This window comes from Bos javanicus, chromosome 18, assembly GCF_032452875.1.
Source record: "Bos javanicus breed banteng chromosome 18, ARS-OSU_banteng_1.0, whole genome shotgun sequence".
Taxonomy (NCBI): Eukaryota; Metazoa; Chordata; class Mammalia; order Artiodactyla; family Bovidae; genus Bos; species Bos javanicus.
In genome coordinates, this window is record NC_083885.1 from 37,073,244 (window position 1) to 37,095,081 (window position 21,838).

The following is a 21,838-nucleotide window of genomic DNA, read 5'->3' on the forward strand; positions in this document are numbered from 1 at the left end:
GATCCATCTTCCATTTTTTTTTTTTTTTCTTGCAGGCTCTTACTGACTTACTGTCTTTTCCAGTATTATGTTCTGTAAAATCTTTTGCTGTCACCGGGTAGCATGTGTGGTACCCTTGTAGGTTCTGTGTTATACCACTAAGTGAGAAACCTGGTAAATGTGAACACAATGCTGAGCTGATCTCTAAAATACCATTTATGTATTTTCAGTGAATGACGAACCCACTGCAACCACTGATCCCGAAGAACCCTCTGTTGTTGGTGTGGCATCCCCGCCTGTTGCAGTGTCCAGTGTGACCCCGAACCCCACCACTGCGGCTATCCCTGCCACGGCCACGCCAGCCGAAGGGGAGGAGCCCAGCACTTCGGGCACTCAGCAGTTCCCTGCAGCCGCCCAGGCCCCCGATGCTCTGCCTGCTGGGTGAGTAGCCTTCTGTCCCACCACAGCACCCCCCCCGACCCCCTAGAAAAAAACCAACTGGGGCTCCTTCACCAGGGCAGAAACAACGTGGTTATTCATTACCTGGTGGCTAGAGTCCCTGGGGAGGCTGCCATGCATAGGAGCGAAGAAGGTGTGGAAGGACTGCTCGTTCTACATAAATCTTGAAAAAGACCTAAATCATCTGGGGCTGAATCAATGCTACCTTATACGGTGACTTGAAATGAACAGCTCGACTCAAAGAGTGTGGCTTTTATGGAACAAGGAGCTCATTTTGCCCTCCAGAATCACTGGGTTTGCCCAGCTCCTGCCTAGAAAACAGCTTTTCTCCCTTGCATTTTATCTCAATGGCCCATGGAGGACTTTAGGCCCTGAGTATTACTGTATGTTTTTCCATGGCTTGGGCTGATGTTAACGTGGACTCATAGTTTTCTTGCCCCACCTTTTGGTTCAGAATGAGATCCGATGCAAAAGGCCTTGGGTGATAGGAAGATGGCCCCAGTAGGCCAAAAGCGAGAGGAAATGAAGCGCAGGGACCTGGGAATCAAATAGATCTGGATTTGAATCCTAACTTGACCCTTTATGACCTTGCCCAGGTGACTTACCATCTAGGTAGGGTAGAGGTGATAATCATGCATAACTACCTCCCCAGGAATTTGTTGTTGTTCAGTCACTCAGTCATGTCTGACTCTTTGTGACCCTGTGAACTGCAGCATGCCAGGCTTCCCTGTCCTTCACCATATCCTGGAGTTTTCTCAAACTCACGTCCACTGAGTCAGTGATGCTATCCAACCATCTCATCCTCTGCTGCCCGCTTCTGCTCCTGCCCTCAATTTTTCCCATCATCAGGGTCTTTTCCAATAAGTCAGCTCTTTGCATCAGATGGCCATGGTGTTGGAGCTTCAGCTTCAGCATCAGTCCTTCTAATGAATAGTCAGGATTGATTTCTTTAAGGGGCTCCAGTAAGACAATGTATGTGAAGCCCTCACCCAATGGTGAGTGTTACACCTGGTGAATGATATTTCTGAAGTGGTTATGAAAGAATCATAGAAGAAGGGAATGGTTCTGAACTGGGAAACAGTCTTATCTCAGGGCTCCCAATCACTTGTCAGGGCCAATTCCATGCTGTCCCACCGCCCATCCTGGTTATCAGCTTGGAACCAGGGAAGCCCTTGTGATAAAAGGGAAGGATGGTATACTGATGTATAATACACCATACTGTTCTTCAGCCACTTTAGAAAACCCCATTGTCCAAACAAACAAAAAATCCTAAATCTGAAGGCATTTGGGATTTTTACCACTTACATCTCACATCCCTAGCATCTGGCACACAACTTACATTTCTTAACAAAACACAATGAACACATGAAAAATATCACAAATGGTTTTTAATCCCTCAGACCCATAGAGAATCAGGGGGTACTGAGAGGTGGCTCCAAAGTCTTCTGTGAAAATTTTCATTTTGTGAAAAGATTTATAACTACTTGCTTGTGTGCAACTCCTTCCTACAGAGGTTTTTTTTTTCCTCTTGTGTATGTGGTAAGGAATACTCGAAAGACCTTTGTTTGGTTTATAATTTGAAATCTGTATATAATTTGGGAGGAACAGAGTGGGATCATTTTGGCAGAGGGAGAGAAGATGGCCGCCCGGTGCCTCAGGAGCCTGTTTGCTTTCCGCTGAGCAAAGCCTGGAAGGAGGGCTTCCCTCCCGTGTGTCAGTCACAGGCAATTAGGGCTACTGGCTCAAGGCGTCTTTATGTAGGGCGTGTGTGAGGGTTACTGTTCTCCTGGATTGGGCCCTTCCTGTTTCCAGGCAGCTGGAAAACTCCAGGCCCTGAAAACACTCTTTATTCTGAGTCTGGCGGTCAGAGCAGCTCAGAGAAGCTGGTTTTCCTACTTGGCCTCCCACCCCAACCAGAGGCTGAACTGCTTCTCTTGGGTAGAGTTTGAACAGCATCTTCTCCCTGGAGCGTTTAGAATGCGATGGTAGGTCTGAGGAGGCTGCTTCCCACTTGAACATGAGTGGTGGTCCGGAGAAGGTCATTGAGACCCAGTCTTGGCCACCCAGAGGGGCTTCCAGGTGCCCACTGGGAGTTCTGGTACTTTGTGGGCTGTCTCGGGGCCTGGCGATTGCCACTGGCAGTGCTGAGTGCATGGCGGTGAAGCTGGCAGGCTTTCAGTTCTCTACTCTGTGATGGCAAGCCAGAAAGGGCACACTTTCCACCCCGAGCCTCCCAAATCACAGCCCTGCCGTCTCCACCCTAGCAGCTTACTTAAAAGTTTAGGAGATCCAGACAAGGTGGATCATCCCTCCCTTCTTGGTATCTTACATTCAGGAGTCAGGGGAACCACTTTTAATCTTTTAAATAAAATTCTGAACATAATGTTTCACCACCTAGAATGCCTCACTGGTTTCCTCTTGTCTTTAGGAGTCAGTTCTCAAATCCCTAATAAGACCTGAAAAAGCTCTGCAGGACAAGGCCTCATCTACCCCTCAAACCTTCCATGGAAGACACGCTTTGCTTTGCTCTCTAAGCTCTACCCATAATGACTTATTTTAGTTTGACAAGTATAGCACCCTTTCTCTGGGTTGGGGACTGTCATGCTGGTTACAACTCTGAAACCTTCCTCACCATTTTGTCCATTAATTTCTATCCATCTTCAAGTCTCAGATTAATCAGCACTTGCTCTGGGAATCCTTCCTCCATCCCCAGTAGACAAGGTCAGACTGCTCTGTGTATTGCAATTCTTCTCACACGCATAATTGCGTGTTCTACGTCCCTCTACCCAGCTGGGCTGTAAATGCCAAGATGGCAAGGAGCCTGGCACAAAGTCAGCTCCCAAGACATACTTGTAGTGCATTAATGAACCAGTTTTTTGAGGATTCCCCACGTGGCTTAGTGGTAAAGAATCGGCCTGCCAATGCAGGAGACGCAGAAGACATGGGTTCCATCCCTGGGTCGGGGAGATCCCCTGGAGGAGTCAGTGGCAACCCACTTCAGTATTCTTGCCTGGAAAATCCCATGGATAGAGGAACCTGGCGGGCTTCAGTTGGTGGGGTTGCAAAAGAGTTGGATATGCCTGAACGACTGAGCAACAGCAATGAATCAGTTTAAATGCCATATATATATATATATATATATATTTTTTTTTTCCTCCGCCTGGATGAATGTTTTCTGCTTCTTTGATGCCTCAAATAAAGAGGACCTATGACAGGAATTACATTTTCTTCCTAAGAGCAAGACCTTAATGGGTCCCTCACTAGGCTGTCTGGCTTTGGGTTCACGTATGACTCTCACAGGGTCGGGCTGCTCCTTCCTGCTCACTAGGGGTCTTCATGCCTGGGGAACACTGCAGAGCACGTTCCCCCTTTTGTGTGGCCTTTGTGAGCCACGCTAGACTGCTTTTTTGAGACATCCAGCCGACTCTGTCTCTTTCCAGCCGTACCTTCTCATCTCAACTTCTTCATCTCCTTCACAGAGCAGTCAGGCACAGTTCACTTGGGGGTGCCAAGGGCTTATTTTTCCAGTTGCCACATGGCCTTTCTGAAACTTGCAGCAGATGCAACTGGTCATAAAGATGTCACATCCGCTTTTGTTTTAGTGACTGAAGGCCACCGAAACCTGGGCTGCCTCAATCCAAACAGAACACCCTTTATCCCTTTCCTGTCTCCCGGTCTCTAAACCCTCCTCCTGCCTTCTGTACCTTTTAATTTAATTAGCGAGAAAGGAGCCAATTGGAAGGGCGTGGCGCTTTCAGGCTGCGAACGCCTGTCAAGGGAAGGGGTGCCAGCCAGGCTCGAGAGACGTGTTGAGATAGTGGCCTGGGCGAAGGGCAGTGGGGAGGGAGGCCTGCTTTGATCAGCTGGCCCTGCATCTGGTTTTTATCAGCAGGGAGCCCACTTTGGGGACCAAATGCTCATTAACAGACCGTGTGTACATGGCTTAGATAAACTCCAAGTGCGTCTCGGGCCCCGCCGCTCGCCCAGGCCCTTGCGCACAGAGGCGCATTATTCCAGCCTGGCAGCCCGCGCCGCGCTGTGGTTCCTTACATAAGGGAGGCCGTTGTATTTGGACTCTGCCGGCTTACCTCAGCGCTGCCATTTCACACCATCCCTCTCCTCCCGCAGTCATTGGCTGCCCTGGCTGTTTCCTGCCTCAGAGGAGAATTAGTTGAGGAGGGTGTACTTTGGATCTGTTGGATTTGCCATCTCCCCCTACGCCCAGGTCCAATTCTGCAGACCTAGAGGTCCTTTCTCCAGGTGGTCCTTGACACACTATCAAGGGTGACAACCTGGTAAGAGTTCTTTGATGTTTTCTTCCTGGAGACACTTTAAGAGACATTGGAATTTGCAGCTTCTCTGCTAAGTTATAAACCAGCTGCTCCCATTGAATTTCATTCCAAACTCAATTTTGTCGCTAGCCAAAGATCCTTACCCAAGGAGTTTTAAAACAGTGCTTTTCAAACTGTCTGTGAAAAACTAGTCCTTTTTTTTCCCCCACTGTTTTTGTTTGTTTTAATTTTTTTTTCAGTCTCTTATGAACTCTTACTTCGGTCCTCTATTTAATGAAACAGATCTACAGATCATGTATTTGGATGTTGTGGCAATGTCAAATTGGTACAAAAGTTTCTAAAAGCCTACAAACTTCTGAACTTTTCTGGTCACTGAACAGTAACAGTGTGAGCCATGGACCATAGTTTGAGTAGCAAAGGATTAAAGGATTATACTGGAGAGTCTGTGCCTTTGTGCTAAGTAGTATGGTTTAGTTCTTGACTCTGCAAGGATTATTACATGCTTAGGTAATGCCAGATAGTACATGTTACTGGCTTCCTCCTGCTCATCTCAGAATGAAATCCTTGTTTCCAAAGATCCTACTGTGTCAGGGCTGGCCCATGAGAAGTTCTCCCCCTGCTCTATGTATGTTTTCGTGTGTAACTAGGAATTTTCATTTTACTACTCTTTCTTGAGAGCTCCTCAGGAGCTGGTGTTACTGTGTCCTCCATTTCTGTGTTCCCAGCGCCGAGCATAGTACTTGGCTTCTAGAGAGATGGAGTGAGAAGTGGTTGTTGAAAGACTAGATAAGTATTTTCATTCTCAATAGCTGTTACAATTTTTTATAGTTTTTTTTTTTTTTTGAAAAATTGGGAAAATAGAAGAAACAGAACAACACTAACAGCCACCCACCTAGATATAACTATTGGCACGTTTCACGCACCTTGTATCTCTTTTCGCCTGATCATTAGCAATAGTTAACACATGTTAAAAGCTTCCAGCATTCTGGGAGTGCTAGGTTTCATAGGTGGGTTATTTCAGTCTTCATGGCACTCTGTAGTAGCTGCTACGCTACTTTTACCCTTGTTTTGCAAATGAGGAAACCTTAAGTGGTTTGCCCAAGACCACATGTACAGACATGTACATGTAAACATTAAACACAAATCTACCAAAATTTAATAATCTTAGGGCATGTGCTTTTAAATTTTATTGTTTTAATTGTAAAATATTTTAAGCATGCAAATAAGAATAGAAAGTAATATAAGAAATACCTGTGGGCTCCCCAACTCAGTCTTATCAAACTTTAGCATTATGCTGAATTTAGTATAAACCTCCTCCTCCTTACCTTGATTTTTAACCTCTTTATGAAGGAGACATTATAAAAAAATAAAGTTGAAAGTCCCTGTGAATGCCTCCTCGATCCCATTCCCTATATACAGAGATACATGGAACTGGGGACATTCATTTCAACTGCTCTATGGTATTCTGTTGTATGAATAGATAAAATTTTATTTGTTATAATTAAAATTTATATTTACCATGTATGTGATAGATATATAAATATAAAATAACATTTTATGTTTGTGTTTGTTTATATTGTAATTACCTCTCTGCCTTTATTAACAGTGCTACAATGAAGTGTTTTCTGTGCATGCCTTTTTGTGTGCATGTTTGTTTCTTTAGGGCAAGCACTCAAACTGGAATTTCTTCTTTGTAGGAGGATGAAGGTTTTTGCTTCTAGTAGATGCTGTCAAATTGCTTTTTGAGTCAGTTCACCAATTCACACTCCCATGAGCATATATAAGCATTCCTGCTAAAGCAAAATTGTCAGATAGTTTTCACTTTGGCCAGTCTGAGGGATGTGAATGGGATGTCTCGTGCTGGTTTACTTTGAATTTTCTTCATTATCCTTGAAATTAAACCGCTTTTTATATTTTTTAAAAATTTGGCTTTTGAGTTTCTTTTCTTGTGAATTGTCTGTTCATGTATTCTTGTCAATTTTTCTGTTTGGCTATCTGTTGTTATAATCTGCAGGATTTCTTAATATGTGCTGGGTACCAGTTGCCTCTCAGTTATGTGCATTGCAAATATTTTCTGTGGCTTGTCTTTAAACATTTTTGTGTTGCTTTTTATTGTACAGGAGTTCAGATTTTAAGTAGTCAAGTTTGTTCATCTTTTTCACGTGCCTTTTGTGTCTTGTCTGAAATACTTCCTTACTCTGATTATGCAAAAATTTTACATGCATACATGACTCCCCCTGACCCCCATGTTTTGTAGATTCTGATATGTACAGTATTTCACATTTAATTTCTTAAAAATCAAGGTGTGATTTACAAGCATTAGAATGTTATAGTTTAATTGGCAGAGTTTTTTGGTTTTTTTTTCTTCCTTGGTGATATGTTAAAAATCTTATAATTGGTGGCATTTTAGATTTAATGAACAATAGTGTATTTTTATTGGAGAAGGAAATGGCAGCCCACTCCAGTGTTCTTGCCTGGAGAATCCCAGGGATGGAAGAGCCTGGTAGGCCGCTGTCTCTGGGGTCACACAGAGTCGGACACGACTGAAGTGACTTAGCAGCAGCAGCAGCCATGTACTTTTATAATTTTTAAACAATATTTTGTTTATCTTATGCATGTTATTTTTTCCACTCAGCATATTGTAAATAATATTTTAAATGACTGAATATTCATTATAGAATTAACATAATTTACTAATTTTCCATTTTAAAGCATTTAGGTTTTTTCCAGTTTTTCTGTAACATGTTACAACATACTGTGACAGATACACTTACAGCTAAATCTTTGACACATAATTATTTCCTTAGGCTATATCTTCAAAGTAGAATTGCTGAATTAAAGGATGTTCATGTAGTAGAAGTTTTTAACCAAGTTGCAAAATTGCCCTTGGGAGCATATATATCCATTTTTGCTCCTATCAACTATGTCTTTTAAACACTTAAATTTTTTTTTAATTTAAATTTTTTTGGCCATGCTATGCAGCCTGTAAGATCCTAGTTCCTTAGCCAGGAATTGAAGCAGCTCCCCCTGCACTGGAAGCATGGAGTCCTAATGAATGGACCACGAGGAAGTCCCCCACCAACTTTTTTTTTTTTTACTGGAGAATAATTGTTTTGCATTGTTGTGGTGGTCTCTGCTTCCATAAAGTCGAATCAGTCATAATGATATATATCTCTCCTCTTTCTTGAGTCCCCTTACCCCCCACCCCCTCTGTTCTACCCTTCTAGGTCATCACAGCACTAGGCTGGGCTTCCTGTGTTATATAGCAGCTTCCCGATAGTTATCTGGTTTACACAATAGTGGATATATATCAGTGCTACTTTCTCAATGTGTCCTACACTCTCCAACAATTTTTTAAAAATGATTTTATTTATTTATTTTTGTCTGTACTGGATCTTCACTGCTGTTTGAGCTTTTCTCTAGCTGTGGTGAGTGGGGGCTACTTTCTAGTTGCAGTACGTGGGCTTCTTATTGCAGTGGCTTCTCCTGATGCGGAACACAGGCTCTCGGGCATGGAGGCTTCGGTGGTTGCAGCATGTAGGCTCAGTAGTTGTGACACCTGGGCTGTGGAGCACAGGCTCAATAGTTGTGACCCATGGGCTTAGTTGCTCCATGGCAAGTGGAATCTTCCCGGATCGGGGATTGATCCCTTGTCTCCTGCGTTGGCAGGTGGATTCTTTACCACTGAACGACCATGGAAGCCCTCTTCAACTATTTTTTAAGAGTGACTATTTCCCTACATTATCAAACTTATCTACAATTTTTAAAATCTGAAAATTTGATTTAAAAAAAAGTTTTTATTTTTTTAGTAGACACCATCTCTAGGACTTGTCTGTAGAAGATGCATCTCTGTGAAAGCATATCTTTTAATGTTGCCATCTTCCATTGAAGGGCTTTGTGGACTTTTCCAAGGCCAAAAAAAAAAAAAAAAAAGGGATGGTTGAAAAAGGAGGAGAAAAACAGACCTTAATTCAGAGTCCTCAGTAGCTACTACTGTGCCCCACTATGCTTAGAGGGCATAAAGTGCTGGTTGTTGATAGTTTTAAAAAGGGGGTTAGTGTGCTTGGATTTAAAGGAAAGCTCAGTGTTTCAAGAAGGGTTCTGGGGGGAAAGTCTGAGTTTAACATACTTCTTACCCAGTTTATAGAGGACCTCCTGAAGCAATGAAAACAGTGGCGAGGAGATGTGTTCCATTGCACACAGATTTTTGACTCATAATACAGTCTGACAGTATCCCTACAGAGGAAATAAATCTTATGGTTCACCCAGGAAGTGGCCAGAGCTTGGGGAATAAATGGGATTTGGTTCAGAGTTTAAATTTATTATAGGATCATAACGTAAGAAAATATGAATTTCTCGTAATGTTTGCCTGAGGGAAGTTGAATCTCTACATAGGCAGCTTTAAGAATACCTGAATACTTTCAGTATATTTTTCTGAAGTTTAGTTTGTGTCTAAGTAAACCAGCAAGGCATCTTTTGTTTACTGGTACCTAAGTATTCTGGTAGGACTTTGCTGATGAAGAGAGTGTATTTTGAATGAGAGTCAGCTTCACTAATGCCCAGTGCTTGTGTTAATAAAATTTATTAACAAATTATAAATAATACAAGTTTATAATGCTCTTAGTAAGAATTTGTGATTCATCTCTGATCTTAAACCAAAATACTTGGACTGTCAGATTTAAATTCCTTCTCAATTTAATTTGACTCTTGGTGAAACTGTGATTCTGTCCAAACTTACGGGAATCTGACCAAGATGTGTGTTAATCAGGATGGTTGAATATACACTGTAACGGCAAGTAACTGAGAACTGATTACCTGAAGACCTTTTAGGAAACTTTCCACAAGAAAATGTGGTTCAGGTAACCAGACAATTTCCTTTCAGATAACATAGAAATGATTGCATGCCATCCTAATAATGAAATTGAGATTTTCTGCCTTTACCTTTTCAATAAGGATGGTGGTTTGGGGCAGAACTGGGGCATGGAAGAGATACAACTTGTTATTAATACCAAACACAAGGTCGTGTGTTTGATGCACAGTGAGGCCAGACAATACCTAAATGCTGTGGTTTGGAGGGCAGAGAAAGGTTTATTGCAGAACCATACAAGAAGATGGGTGGCTTGTGCCCCCTAAAATCCCAAACTCCCCAAAGGGTTTCAGCAAAGCACTTCCAAAGGCAAGATGAGGAAAGGACGTGGTTAGTTGTTGCAGACTTCTTGGTGTTGAATCCTTTGTTCTTGCAGCTGTCCATGTAGGTCAGGTCACGATGTTCCTGTAAACCTCCAACAAGACAAATATTATTCTCTGTTCTGGAACTTTTTATATGAATGGACTCTTAAAGGTTGGAACCTTGAGAATGGGCTATCCTGTATATTTCAGACTATATGTAACATTCTTTTACAATAGGTGCAGAGCCAACATGACTAAGCACACAAAGTTTAAAGCAAGAGAAACAGATCTAATATGGAATCAGATGTGCTCTTCCCTATTACAAACTGAATAAAGGACAGTTAAAATCCATAGGAGCAAAGGGAATTTAGGTTTTTTTAAAAAGTACAGAGATTAATTGAAACTGAAGACTGTGTTTTAAATCCTTTCAAATAGAAAGACCCTGTGTAGTCCATGGTCCAACTGAATGTTACGCATTGAAGGCCAAGGAGCAATGTGTTGGGAAGGGACCTGAATCGAGCTTGGGCTTTTGAACACTGTTTCTGAGAGCATCAAAGGAAGCTATTCAGTGGGAGAGGATGTGACCCACGTGACCAGGATGCAGTATCGAGACCCATGGGTAGTTTCATTGAAAAGCCTTTTAATGTCAGCATGAAGAAGATGCTTATAAGGTTCAGAAACCTAACCCCTGCCAGGGATGCACTGATGAAAGGTCGCTGCCAGTATCACTTTCTTGGCATGGGGAGACCAAACCAAGACAGTCAGAAGGCTTAATCTATGTGGGTCAGCAGCTACAGAGGGGAGAGGAGAATCGGGAGGCTCATTTGATTGACGATAGAATCGACCGACTCTGCCACAGGAATGGAGGGGAGGGATTTGTATGAATTCTGAGGAGCCGTGCAGGTAGGGAGGAGTTGAGAGTTCTCTAGGAAGAGCAGCTAGGCCAGGTCACAGATCAGGGAGGACCCACATGGACATTTAATCCGAGCAGGAGTCCAATTTTAAAAGGAAGAATGTAGATATCAAAAAAAAGAAAAAGAAAGGTAATGGAAGAAAGGTCTTATTCCTCTTGGTAAGTATTTTTCTAGCTAAGCCAATTGAGAGGGTTCATAGAAGGACACTGAGATTCACCGGGCAATAATAGTGCCTGAAAGAGAGCCTTTCATTTCTAAGGATCAACTGGGATCAAAGACAGGATAGACAGGTCTTGTCTAGGCTTGGGAGGAGCAGCCATAACTCTTGAATATAAGCAAAGAGGACTTCACGCCGATTTCCTTCCTGACAGTGCAGGAAGACCACTGTGTCAATTAAAGGCATTTACTTCATGGAATCTTAAGAACTGTCCCTTCTTCAAATGAAAATAGTAGTCAGAGTATAATAAAACCAAAGTTCTCTTCTTGCCTCACGTGAAATAGAAAAGAAGCCAGAAGTTGAGACCACTTACGAGATGAAAGTTATAACAAAAGAATTGTTGAAATAAAGAAAAATGTGTTTTAGCACCTTTTCTCTCCAACTACAACACCACGTATTTTGTCTTTATTCAAGGGACAGCCCCACCCGCCTATTATGGTCAGTTTTCCAAACAGTGACTGCAAAATGAGCAAAGTTGTTTTATTGGGGCTTTTGTGCCACGAAATTGCCAAGGACAGGAAGGACAGAGCTAATTTCTTAGGAAATGCTGAGGAATTCTCGGCTCCTTAAATCTTTATTAGGAGCAAATGTTACGAAAGAGTGGTTTGCTACCCTTGCCTTGAGGAGCTTCCATATTTCAGGACTTATCCTTAAGCCAAATATCTTTCTCAAGACTTTCTTTATTTCCAAATTCAGATGAACAAAGAGAGTATCAAATTTGCTGCTTGATTACCAAGCAGACAGGAAGAATTTGGAGAGGTGGTGTGAAATCATTCTGTTAGCCTCCTTTGTGGCTGAAAAGTCCCTACTTGATCCCCAGAGATGGGACACTAGCCTCTTGAAACTTGCAATATCTGTTACTCTTTTATCTTTAATTCAAAAGGGCATCGAGAGGGAGAAGAGCTTTAACTTGGCCCTGTGTGTCTTTTCACCTGATCACTTTTGCCAGAAGATTCTCCCCGCTGCTGCTGCTGCTTTTTTTTTTTTTTTTAATTTGGCTATGCTGGGTCTTAGTTGCAGCACTCAGGGTCTATATTTACGGCATGGGGGATCTTTTAGTTCTGGCCTTTTAATAAAATACCAACTAAAGTGCATAGATCTTCCTTTTGCCAGAGCAGGGAGGAGCCAGGGCACTTGGGCCAGGTTACCAGTAACCGCTTCAGCCAGAAGCTGGAGTGGGAACATAATATAGTGTTAGTCACTCAGTCATGTCCAACTCTTTGCGACCCCGTGGACTGTAGCTCACGAGGCTCTTCTGTCCATGGGTTTCTCCAGGCAAGAATACTGGAGTGGGTTGCCATTCCCTTCTCCAGGGCATCTTCCTGACCTGGGGATCAAACCTGGGTCTCCTGCTTTACAGGCAGATTCTTTACCATCTGAGCTACAGGGAAGCCCCAGGGAGCGGGAATACCCAGGAGAACAAATGTCCTTGAGGGCATTTGAATCGTGTTTGTAGTACTCTGGTCCTCAAACCAGTAGTGGATCCCTTTTGAGAGGAGGGAATGTGGAACAAGCAGACCTCAGTGCTCCCGGGGGAAGCCTCCTAATGGTGCAAAGTGTGTAGCCTCTTCCTATAGATGATATCTGAGCAGGGGTTTCTGATTAAAAATGGAGCCTAGAAATGAATGAGGTGGATTTACTGTAATGTCTCCCCAGTCATGATCCTGCAGGGCTCCCTACCTAGACTCCTGTGCTAGGGAGAGCTGTTCATGTTGGGGTAGGTGGTGGAAAGGCACCTGGCACCTTGTCTGCTGGGTTGTGGGTTTCTTATAAGTTCCACTTGCCCTTCCTTTCTTCCTTTCAGGGGTCCATGGTAAAACTCATAGGCTAGAGAGTCTGAGCTGAGTTTTATTTAGCCCCTCTGAGCCTCGGTTTCTTTGATGATGATGGCATGTCCCACCTTAAAGGATGGAGGCAGGACTGAATGAGGTAAAACAGGAGCCTGCAACTCATTGTGGATGCTCTGTGGGTGATGATTACCCCTTCCCATTTTTGCCTTGGAAACCTTGCATGTATCTCTATCTGAATTAGCCTCTGAGAGGCTCATCAGTGGTGTCCATTGATCAGATATGAGAAACGGTATCAAATAAAGCTCATATCTATTTGAGTAGATACACCAGGCTTAGTGATAGAACTTAGGACATTTATTTCAGTATACAGTCAACTCTCTGCTATAACATATGTGTTCCTAGAAATCACCGCTGCCAAATCATGCAACAAAAACCACAGGGTTTATGGGAAGAAATGGGTTAAGGACACAACAGACAAAAATTTGTCAGTGACACACACACAAACAAGAAGGTAATAACACAGTGGCAGAGTTTTACACATGTTAAATGGTTGAGATGATAATACACAATAAAGACGCAGGGTTCCACGACAAGACCTGCAGTTTGCTTGTGGAAGCAGATGCCTGAGGATTAGAGCTTGTTGAATGTTGTCTTAAAGTGGTACAAGAAGGGTTTTCTGAACTCAGACAGGAGTTGTAACACCAGATGTGGGTGAGTATGATATGTAACACGCTCCAAAGTGAGGTAGCAGGTAGATGTGTGTGGTTTTTTGTGTTCCTACAATACTGGGTTCAGCCCAGGGAAGTCTTCTGTGTTCATAGTATGATTAGAAGACAAATACATGCACAGCAAACGCAAAATTCACATCATGCTCATGTTCCCTTAAGTATCAAATCACACTGGCATAGACCTATGTCTTTAAAATACGCATTTCAGCAGAACTGACTGTACTAGCTTCCTGGTAAAATCCACCTTCCTCTTGAAAGTGCCCAAAAGTAGAAGTAGATAAAATCAGTGTAAAACATAAAGACTAAGGGACCATTCGCATCCTTTATAAAATGGTAATCATTTTATAAACAAAGATAAATCTTTGCATTCCTTATATGTCGGTTACTGTATTCTGGGTCAGTGGAGTTACTGTCAGACTGTGTTGAATGTGGGAATAACAGGAGTATGGGGATGGGTGGTCCTTTCTCTGTTTTGTAGTGATTTTGCCTTTGGATCCACTGTTTGGATCATCTGCTACCTTGTCTTTCTGCCATTGGCACAGATGAGCCACCCTCAGCACCCACACACAGAGACAGGGGTGGAAAAGCCAATAAATAGCAGTTTGCTGTGTTTCTTGGTTCATCCAGATCTCTTTTAAAGACCCTCTGTAAGTGAGTCCTGTATTTTAAAAAGAAATGTGATCTTGAATATATATGATGCTAGGAGAACAAGGGGAATTGTATAATTTGTGACGTTAAGAGGTAATAGGTTGCAAGGGCTGGAGAGTCCATGGGTGAACTTTAGGTGTGGGGGTCTGTGAATCCCAGAAACTGCACACATTTTTGTTGGTAAGTGCATGGAGAGAAAGAGTCTTCAGCTTTCATTACCTCCCTAAAAGGACCTTTGGTCCTCAAATGGCCAGTAAACAGTGATTTGGAAAAATCCATGGGAATGTAGATTCATAGGGGTTATGTAGGGGAATTTAGCACTATCTGTGGGATATCTAATAACCTTGAGTCGGTAAAGGGGAGTTCTCGTAGTTTTCTCAAGAAGCAAGCATGGGTCCCATTATCAGGGATGGCGTGGAGCTGGTCTGACCAGTGGGTTGGTTTTGCATGTTGTCTTTGATGTTTTCTGTCAAATTAGCCACATCAGTAGTGAAGAACCCCATTGAACCAGGACTTATGCCTTTCACCAGCATGTCTCATGCCTCCCTTGACTTTATTTTGCAGATGGGAGCAGCGAGAGCTCCCCAACGGGCGTGTCTATTATGTTGACCATAACACCAAGACCACCACCTGGGAGCGGCCTCTTCCTCCAGGGTAAGACTTGGACCAATGAGCCCTGAGGCTCTAGAACTGGCACCAAGAGTCCCCCATCGGCTTCTCCACCACTCTGCCACAATCATCTCTATTTCCCCCACTCTCCTCCTTTCTCTGTCTCTTTTCCCCTCCTCCCATAGTCCTCCTCTTCTGTGGTCTCTGCTCTCTCATTCCACTTTCCCTTCTCCCTCCATTTGTTGCCTTGGCCATGGGAGTTCTTTTCTTTCTTATTTATTTATTTAACTGCACTGGGTCTTTGTTGTGACATGCAGGATCTTCGACCTTTCTGGTGCATGTGGGATCTTTTAGGTGTATCACATGGGATCTAGTTCTGTGCCCAGGGATCGAACTCAGGCCCCCTGCATTGGGAGTATGGAGTCTTAGCTACTGGACCACCAACGTAATCCCCTGGCCCTGGGCTTTCTTAAGTGATATTCAGACCCCCATGGCTGTTGGGTTCTGGAGGAAGGAGGGCTTGGGAGGCTTCTGAAGCCATTGGTCTCTCAGTGGCTTCAGACATTTCACCTGCAGAAATAACCTATAGGGTGCAGTTTTCAGTTTCAGCAGATGTAGCGAAGTATAGGGACATTTATTCTGGGTCCCTCGACTGCTTTTCCTACCCACTTTAATTCTGTTCTCATTTCTTAGGACATACCAGGATATTTAGAGCATCTATGGGGGGAATAGAGTGCACAAGGAAGCCAAGATAGAGAGGGTGTTGATGAGTTTCGCAGCACCCTGCGTCCCGCCAGCCCCCGGAGACAGTGCGCTGTGGCGTTCGGCTGGGCTTTGTGAGAACGCAGCTAAGTTCTCCAAAACCCGAGGATAAGTGAGGCTTCCAAGTAAGGGAAGACTGTCCAAGTTCAAGGAGAAGGGGTTTGGTTCCTTGCCTGCCAGGGACAGAAAGTTCTTTCCACATGTGTCTCCCAGTCCTGAGAGCTTTTGAAAGGGAATGTATTCTGCTCTCAGGAAAGAATCACCAGTAGAATAGCTGTGAAGGCCTCCTATGCAGAACATGAACACTGACTTCCTCTTCTGAAGCTGGTGGAGGGAGAGGCTGTCAGAGTGGACAGGGAGAGCCCTGTGCTCTGTTTGTTCACCTGTCACGCGTGTGCTGGGCAAACACCACCCCATTTCCCAGTCCTCCAGGTTTCCATGTGTGGACCGCTTTTACTTTCAGTTTCCCTAGTAGAATGCTTGTGTTTTCCTTTCCTTCCTTGTCCTTGTGGAAGTCACACTCGTAATCCACCATCCTTAGTTCTCACGGCTCCCCCTTCTCTTTTCTTAAACGAAGGAAACCTCGTTTATTTTATTTTTTCTAATATTTATCTGGTTGCGTCAGGTCTTAGGTGTGTCACGCGGGATCTTTCGTTGCGGCACACGGACTCTCTACTTGTAGTGCACGGGCTCAGTTGTTCCACGGCATGTGGGATCTTAGTTCCCCAATCAGGGATCAAGCCCGCATCCCTTGCATTGCAAGCCGGCTTCTTAACCACTGGACCACCAGGGAAGTCCCTGTTTTCTCCTTTGATTTAAAGTCCAAGGAACTTACCAAAGTTAAACGTTGACTTCTTAGAAAAAAGATTAAACATTTTATTATGGAAATTCTAGAAATATTCATATTGAAGTTTTCAAATGTGCACAAAGAATCCCCACACCCTCAACACCTAGCTGCAATAATTATCATCTCAAGGCCATCCTTGTTTCATTTGTACCAGGAGTTGGCAAACTGTGGACCTGTTGGCAAAATCCACCTGCCACCTGTTTTCATAAATGAAGTTTTATTGGAACATAGCCCCTCTCATTTGTTTACTTACGGTCCATGGCTGCTCTCATGCTCATTGGGAGAATTGAATAATTGTGACACAGACTGTATAGCCAGCAAAGACTAAAATATTTACTTTGCAACCGTTCGTAGAAGACATATGCTAACTCCTGCTCTGTCATCGTTTGCCCCTCCCCCACCCCATCTTAGATTATTTTGAACCAAATCCCAGACATCATATTATTTCATCCAAATTTCAGTATACATGTCTAAAAAATGTTCTCTTTTAAAAGTAAAACCACTGTATTTTTAAGTGTTTACCTACTACCATCAAATACCCAGTCAGTAGTCAGATTTCTCCAATTGTCTCACAAATTAATCATCAACTTTTAACAGGATGTGTTGCACGCTTGTACTTTGTGTGTTTACAGCACATAAAACTCTTTAAGTGTGCTGGTTGCTTGCCTCTTAACCTCTCTGGTTTATAAGTTACAGAAGCCTTGACCTGGTGAACGTATGATGATATCTAAATGAAGATATTTAATAGTGTCTTCTAAGAATGGCTGAGGATTTACTCTTGTTTAAGTGTTGAGGTGGGATACTAGAGCCAGCTTTCTTATTTTCGAGAGAGTTACAATGATATTTTAAGAAAAAGATTCATTTATTTACTCTTGGCTGTGCTGGGTCTTTGTTGTTGTGTGTGGGCTTTCTCCAGTTGGGACGGGAGTGGGCCACTCTTGTGGGGCACAGGCTCTGGGTGCTCGGGCTTCAGTAGTTGCAGCATGAGGGCTCCGTACTTGTGATGTGAGGGCTTAGTTGCTCTGTGGCCTGTGGGATCTTCCCGGACAGGGATCAAATTGGTGTCTCCTGCATTGCAAGGTGGATTCTTAACCACTGGACCACCAGGAAAGCCCTGTAATGTTTTATTGGCTCAGCTCTGTGCCCTCTATAGCCCATGAGTTCTTCCTGAGCTTTAGGCCCTTTGAACTCCTGGCACTTAGTTCTACGATGTAGTAGGGAACCTGGAGAGCACAGAATGCTCAAGCTTTCATTGCTAATTAATGGGAGAAGTTCTGCTCTAGGGAAGTATTGCCATGGTGCGAGCAATCTTGAAACTACAGATGGAGCCACTGCATTGTATCAGCAGTCCTAGTCATCCAGGAGTGAGACTGAGCCGAAAGATTCACTTTATTGTCTGTCCCCTCTGTCTGACCCATGGGACTCTTGTATAAAGACCAGTCGTTTACATGTTTTATCCTCACATTGAGAATCATTATTCCAGTTAGAATAAAGGTTGAAATGCATATTGTCCTAACTTGTTCATAGCTTACAAAAGCTCTTGCCACTTAATAATACCATATGTGTTCCCCGGTGGCTCAGAGGATAAAGCACCTGCCTGCCATGTGGGAGACTTTGGTTCAATCCCTGGGTTGGGAAGATACCCTGGGGAAGGAAATGGCGGCCCACTCCAGTATTCTTGCCTGGAGAATCCCATGGACAGAGGAGCCTGGTGGGCTGCAGTCCACAGGGTCGCAAAGAGTCAGACACGACTGAGCGAGTTCACTTCACTAACACAGTAGCAGATGACACCACCCTTATGGCAGAAAGTGAAGAGGAACTAAAAAGCCTCTTGATGAAAGTGAAAGAGGAGAGTGAAAAGGTTGGCTTAAAGCTCAACATTCAGAAAATGAAGATCATGGCATCTGGTCCCATCACTTCATGGCAAATAGATGGGGAAACAGTGGAAACAGTGTCAGACTTTATTTTTGGGGCTCCAAAATCACTGCAGATGGTGACTGCAGCCGTGAAATTAAAAGACACTTACTCCTTGGAAGGAAAGTTATGACCAACCTAGACAGCATATTGAAAAGCAGAGACATTACTTTGCCAACAAAGGTCCGTCTAGTCAAGGCTATGGTTTTTCCAGCGGTCATGTATGGATGTGAGAGTTGGACTGTGAGGAAAGCTGAGCACCGAAGAATTGATGCTTTTGAACTGTGGTGTTGGAGAAGACTCTTGAGAGTCCCTTGGACTGCAAGGAGATCCAACCAGTCCATTCTAAAGGAGATCAGCCCTGGGTGTTCTTTGGAAGGAATGATGCTAAAGCTGAAACTCCAGTACTTTGGCCACCTCATGCGAAGAGTTGACTCATTGGAAAAGACTCTGATGCTGGGCAGGATTGGGGGCAGGAGGAAAAGGGGACGACAGAGGATGAGATGGCTGGATGGCATCACCAACTCGATGGACGTTAGTTTGAGTGAACTCCAGGAGTTGGTGATGGACAGGGAGGCCTGGTGTGCTGTGATACATGGGGTTGCAAAGAGTCGGACACGACTGAGCGACTGAACTGAACTGAACTGAAGAGAGTAGATCTTAAAAGTTCTCATCACAGGAAAAAAGAATTGTAACCATGTGCAGTGACAAATGTTAACTACACTTACTGTGGTGATTGTTTTGCAATATATACAAATATTGAATCTTTATGTTGTAAAGATAAAACTTAAACCTATTATAACGTTACATGTCAATTAGATCTCAGTTAAAAAAAAAAGCAACCAGTCATTTTATCCAGGAGCAAAAAGTGTTGGACCTGGTAATTCATATGAGTGCAATGATTTGTCTTCAGACACTGTTAGGTGGTTCTCAGACCAGAGGTGAGCAGGGGGAATAGGCACTATAGAGCATGGTGTTGGGGACCACTGTCACAGAGGACTCCAACTTGGTCTTTAAGAAAGGCTAGGGGTGGACTTCCGTGAAAAGAGGAAGGTGATCCAGGTTAGGGAAACAGTGTGAATGTGAAAGGTGCATTTAGGGAGTGATACACGGAGCAGTTTTGGTGGAGTGTAGGGTTTGTGTGAAATAGCAATGATCAAAGTATGTCTAGTAAGGCCCTAGGGTTTGGTGCAGTTGCCCCCTGGAATCAAACAGCATGAAAGGGCCTCCAACTGCTGCTCTGTTTTTATCGATTGTAATTCTGCATAAGATTTCACCTGCTATCAAGGGTGTGATTATGCTGTTTGACAGTCTGAAATTCACCAATGCAGAGGACTTCTAGTTAAACATATGGATCAAACATGTTTATTTCCATTTCTTCTTGAAAACCCACTAAAATGGCAATAAAAGTTATTTTAAAAAGTATAATGATAAAGGCATGGAAGAGGAGAAAAAGCATATGGGAGATTGTAATCAAAGTTTAGTTGCTGGTAGAACTGAGAAAGCTGAAACCCAAGCTTCCAGTGTGGGGTTTCCACCCAAAAGACAGCCAGTCCGCACCATGGAGCCCTAGAAAGCCTCAGCCTTCAGGGACATACGGGGTATGTGTAAGTGAATGTGTTATGTGTAATGAGACTAAAAACCTAAAGTTTAAAACTTGTGCAGTGAGCAGCTAGATTCCTAGGTTGTCAGCCATCGCTCCCAACCTCCTGCCACACACGTGTGCACACACACACACATGCAACCACATGGCTGCTGCTAGTGTAAGAAGTTCCTGGTAGAATAGAACCAGTGTGGCGAACATGGTCATAGCTGAAGGCAGAGATGAACTCAGGAAAAAGGGATTAAGTGAGAATGCTATCCTCAGGGAAAATATTGGAAAGTTTTTTTTTTTTGCTGGGGTAGTGACAGGTGGTTCAGTTGGTAAAGAATCTGCCTGCAGTGAGGGAGACCTGGGTTCGACCCCTGGGTTGGGAAGATCCCTTGGAGAAGGGAATGGCTACCCACTCCAATATTCTGGCCTGGAGAATCCTATGGACTGTATAGTCCATGGGGTCACAAAGAGTCAGACACGACTGAGGGATTTTCCCTTTCACTTTCTTTCAGTGACCAGTCTAAGGGGAGAAAACTATAGATCATGATATTTGAGGATCTTCAAGTGAAACAAGTGAGCAAATTCAGAAATCAGCTTTTAGACATGTTAGCACTCAGGAGGATTGATATAAAGCCATCATCAGATATGCAGGGTTTCAAAAAATTAACTTTGGTCCATCCTCTCTCAGAAACTCCTAGCTGTTTTCTTCCACCAGACAAGAAGAAACAGAGAAAGAAATCGTGAGATGCAGGACACAGGAGACTGACTCAGCTCAGGGGCCATGAGGAAGATGAAGGAGGATGACTTAGGACAGGAATGTAGAGCAGGCCTGGAGAAAAGGGTGCTGGACAGATGAGGCCAAGAGTTAAGTGACCCTGGTGGCACCTGCCCTGTCAAGAGTCTGGGGCTGAATTAGTGGCAGGTCCTTGAAGTCCAAGCTGAATAAAACATGGAGTTCTTAACTCTAGAGAAAAAGAAAAAGTTGTACAAGTAAGGATGTTTATGTATAGTATTCTAGAAAGTTATAATCCAAACCCCAAATATTGATTTAATGATGCTTTTCTAAATTGGGAGGACAGGAAAGGAGAGAGCTTTGTGTGTGTTAGCTGGTAGGGTACAAGAACTAATTCTTCAGCTTTGAGAGTGGCAAGTCCATAGTAATCTCTGACTTGGCAGAAATCAAGAAGTTATGCAGTAAGCATTTATTTAGAAGATACAATCAAGAGTTGAAGGTAATTGTTGCCCCCGGGAAGCAGAATTCAGCAATGGGGAGGAGGGCAGGAGACACTGGATTTCATTGTCTCTCCTGTAGTACTGTTTGTGTTTCAAACTATAGATACATGATTCCTTTGCTAACAACTAAAAATAAATAAAGATCACCAGTTGGGAGAATTTATGAGAAAGGTGGGAAGGTTCCAGGTTATTGTGAGCCTTAAATACTAATATGACAGTTTGACTCCAGCATTTCATAAAGGGTCAGTCTGCTGGGGTTACCCTGATGGTAGTTTATGGGCTGGATTGCATGGGAAGGTTCATTCAAGGATACTTGGACATGAAAATGGAAAGTCAAGGACAGGGAGACAAAATAAAAAGAAGCCCTGAGGCTGAGCAGCTTACTGACATCAGTGGGAAAGGGAAAGTCAGGAATGATGGTGTGGTTGCATTCCTGGGTGGTGGACTGATGGAAGGAAGACTGTGGAAGATTCAGGTGTGGGGCGAGAATGATGGTGTTTAGGTGAATCCAGAGTGATGGCTGATCATGAAAGCAAGGCAGTCCAGCAGGCGGAATCCATGCGCAATCCAGGAACGGGCCTTGGGAGGTGAAGAGAAGCCAATTTTAGGGAGCCTTTCAGTTTGAAAGAATCATTGAAGAGGTGGCAGCAAAAGTCAGCTAGGAGGCTAACCCTGAAAGCTGA

At 43.5% G+C, this 21,838-nt stretch overlaps 1 protein-coding gene across 4 annotated transcripts in view; it reads left to right on the top strand.

Moving 5' to 3' along the window:
- Window positions 1-21,838, top strand: part of WWP2 (WW domain containing E3 ubiquitin protein ligase 2) — a 146,751-nt gene that overhangs the window by 100,786 nt on the left and 24,127 nt on the right. For 3 of the 4 annotated variants that reach the window (XM_061387760.1, XM_061387761.1, XM_061387762.1), the window contains 2 exons: window positions 210-420; window positions 14,761-14,850. In XM_061387760.1, the coding sequence (XP_061243744.1) occupies window positions 210-420; window positions 14,761-14,850 (301 nt within the window). Of the gene's footprint in view, window positions 1-209; window positions 421-14,760; window positions 14,855-21,838 lie in introns of those variants that run through there. The other variant, XM_061387763.1, reaches the window with a different exon arrangement.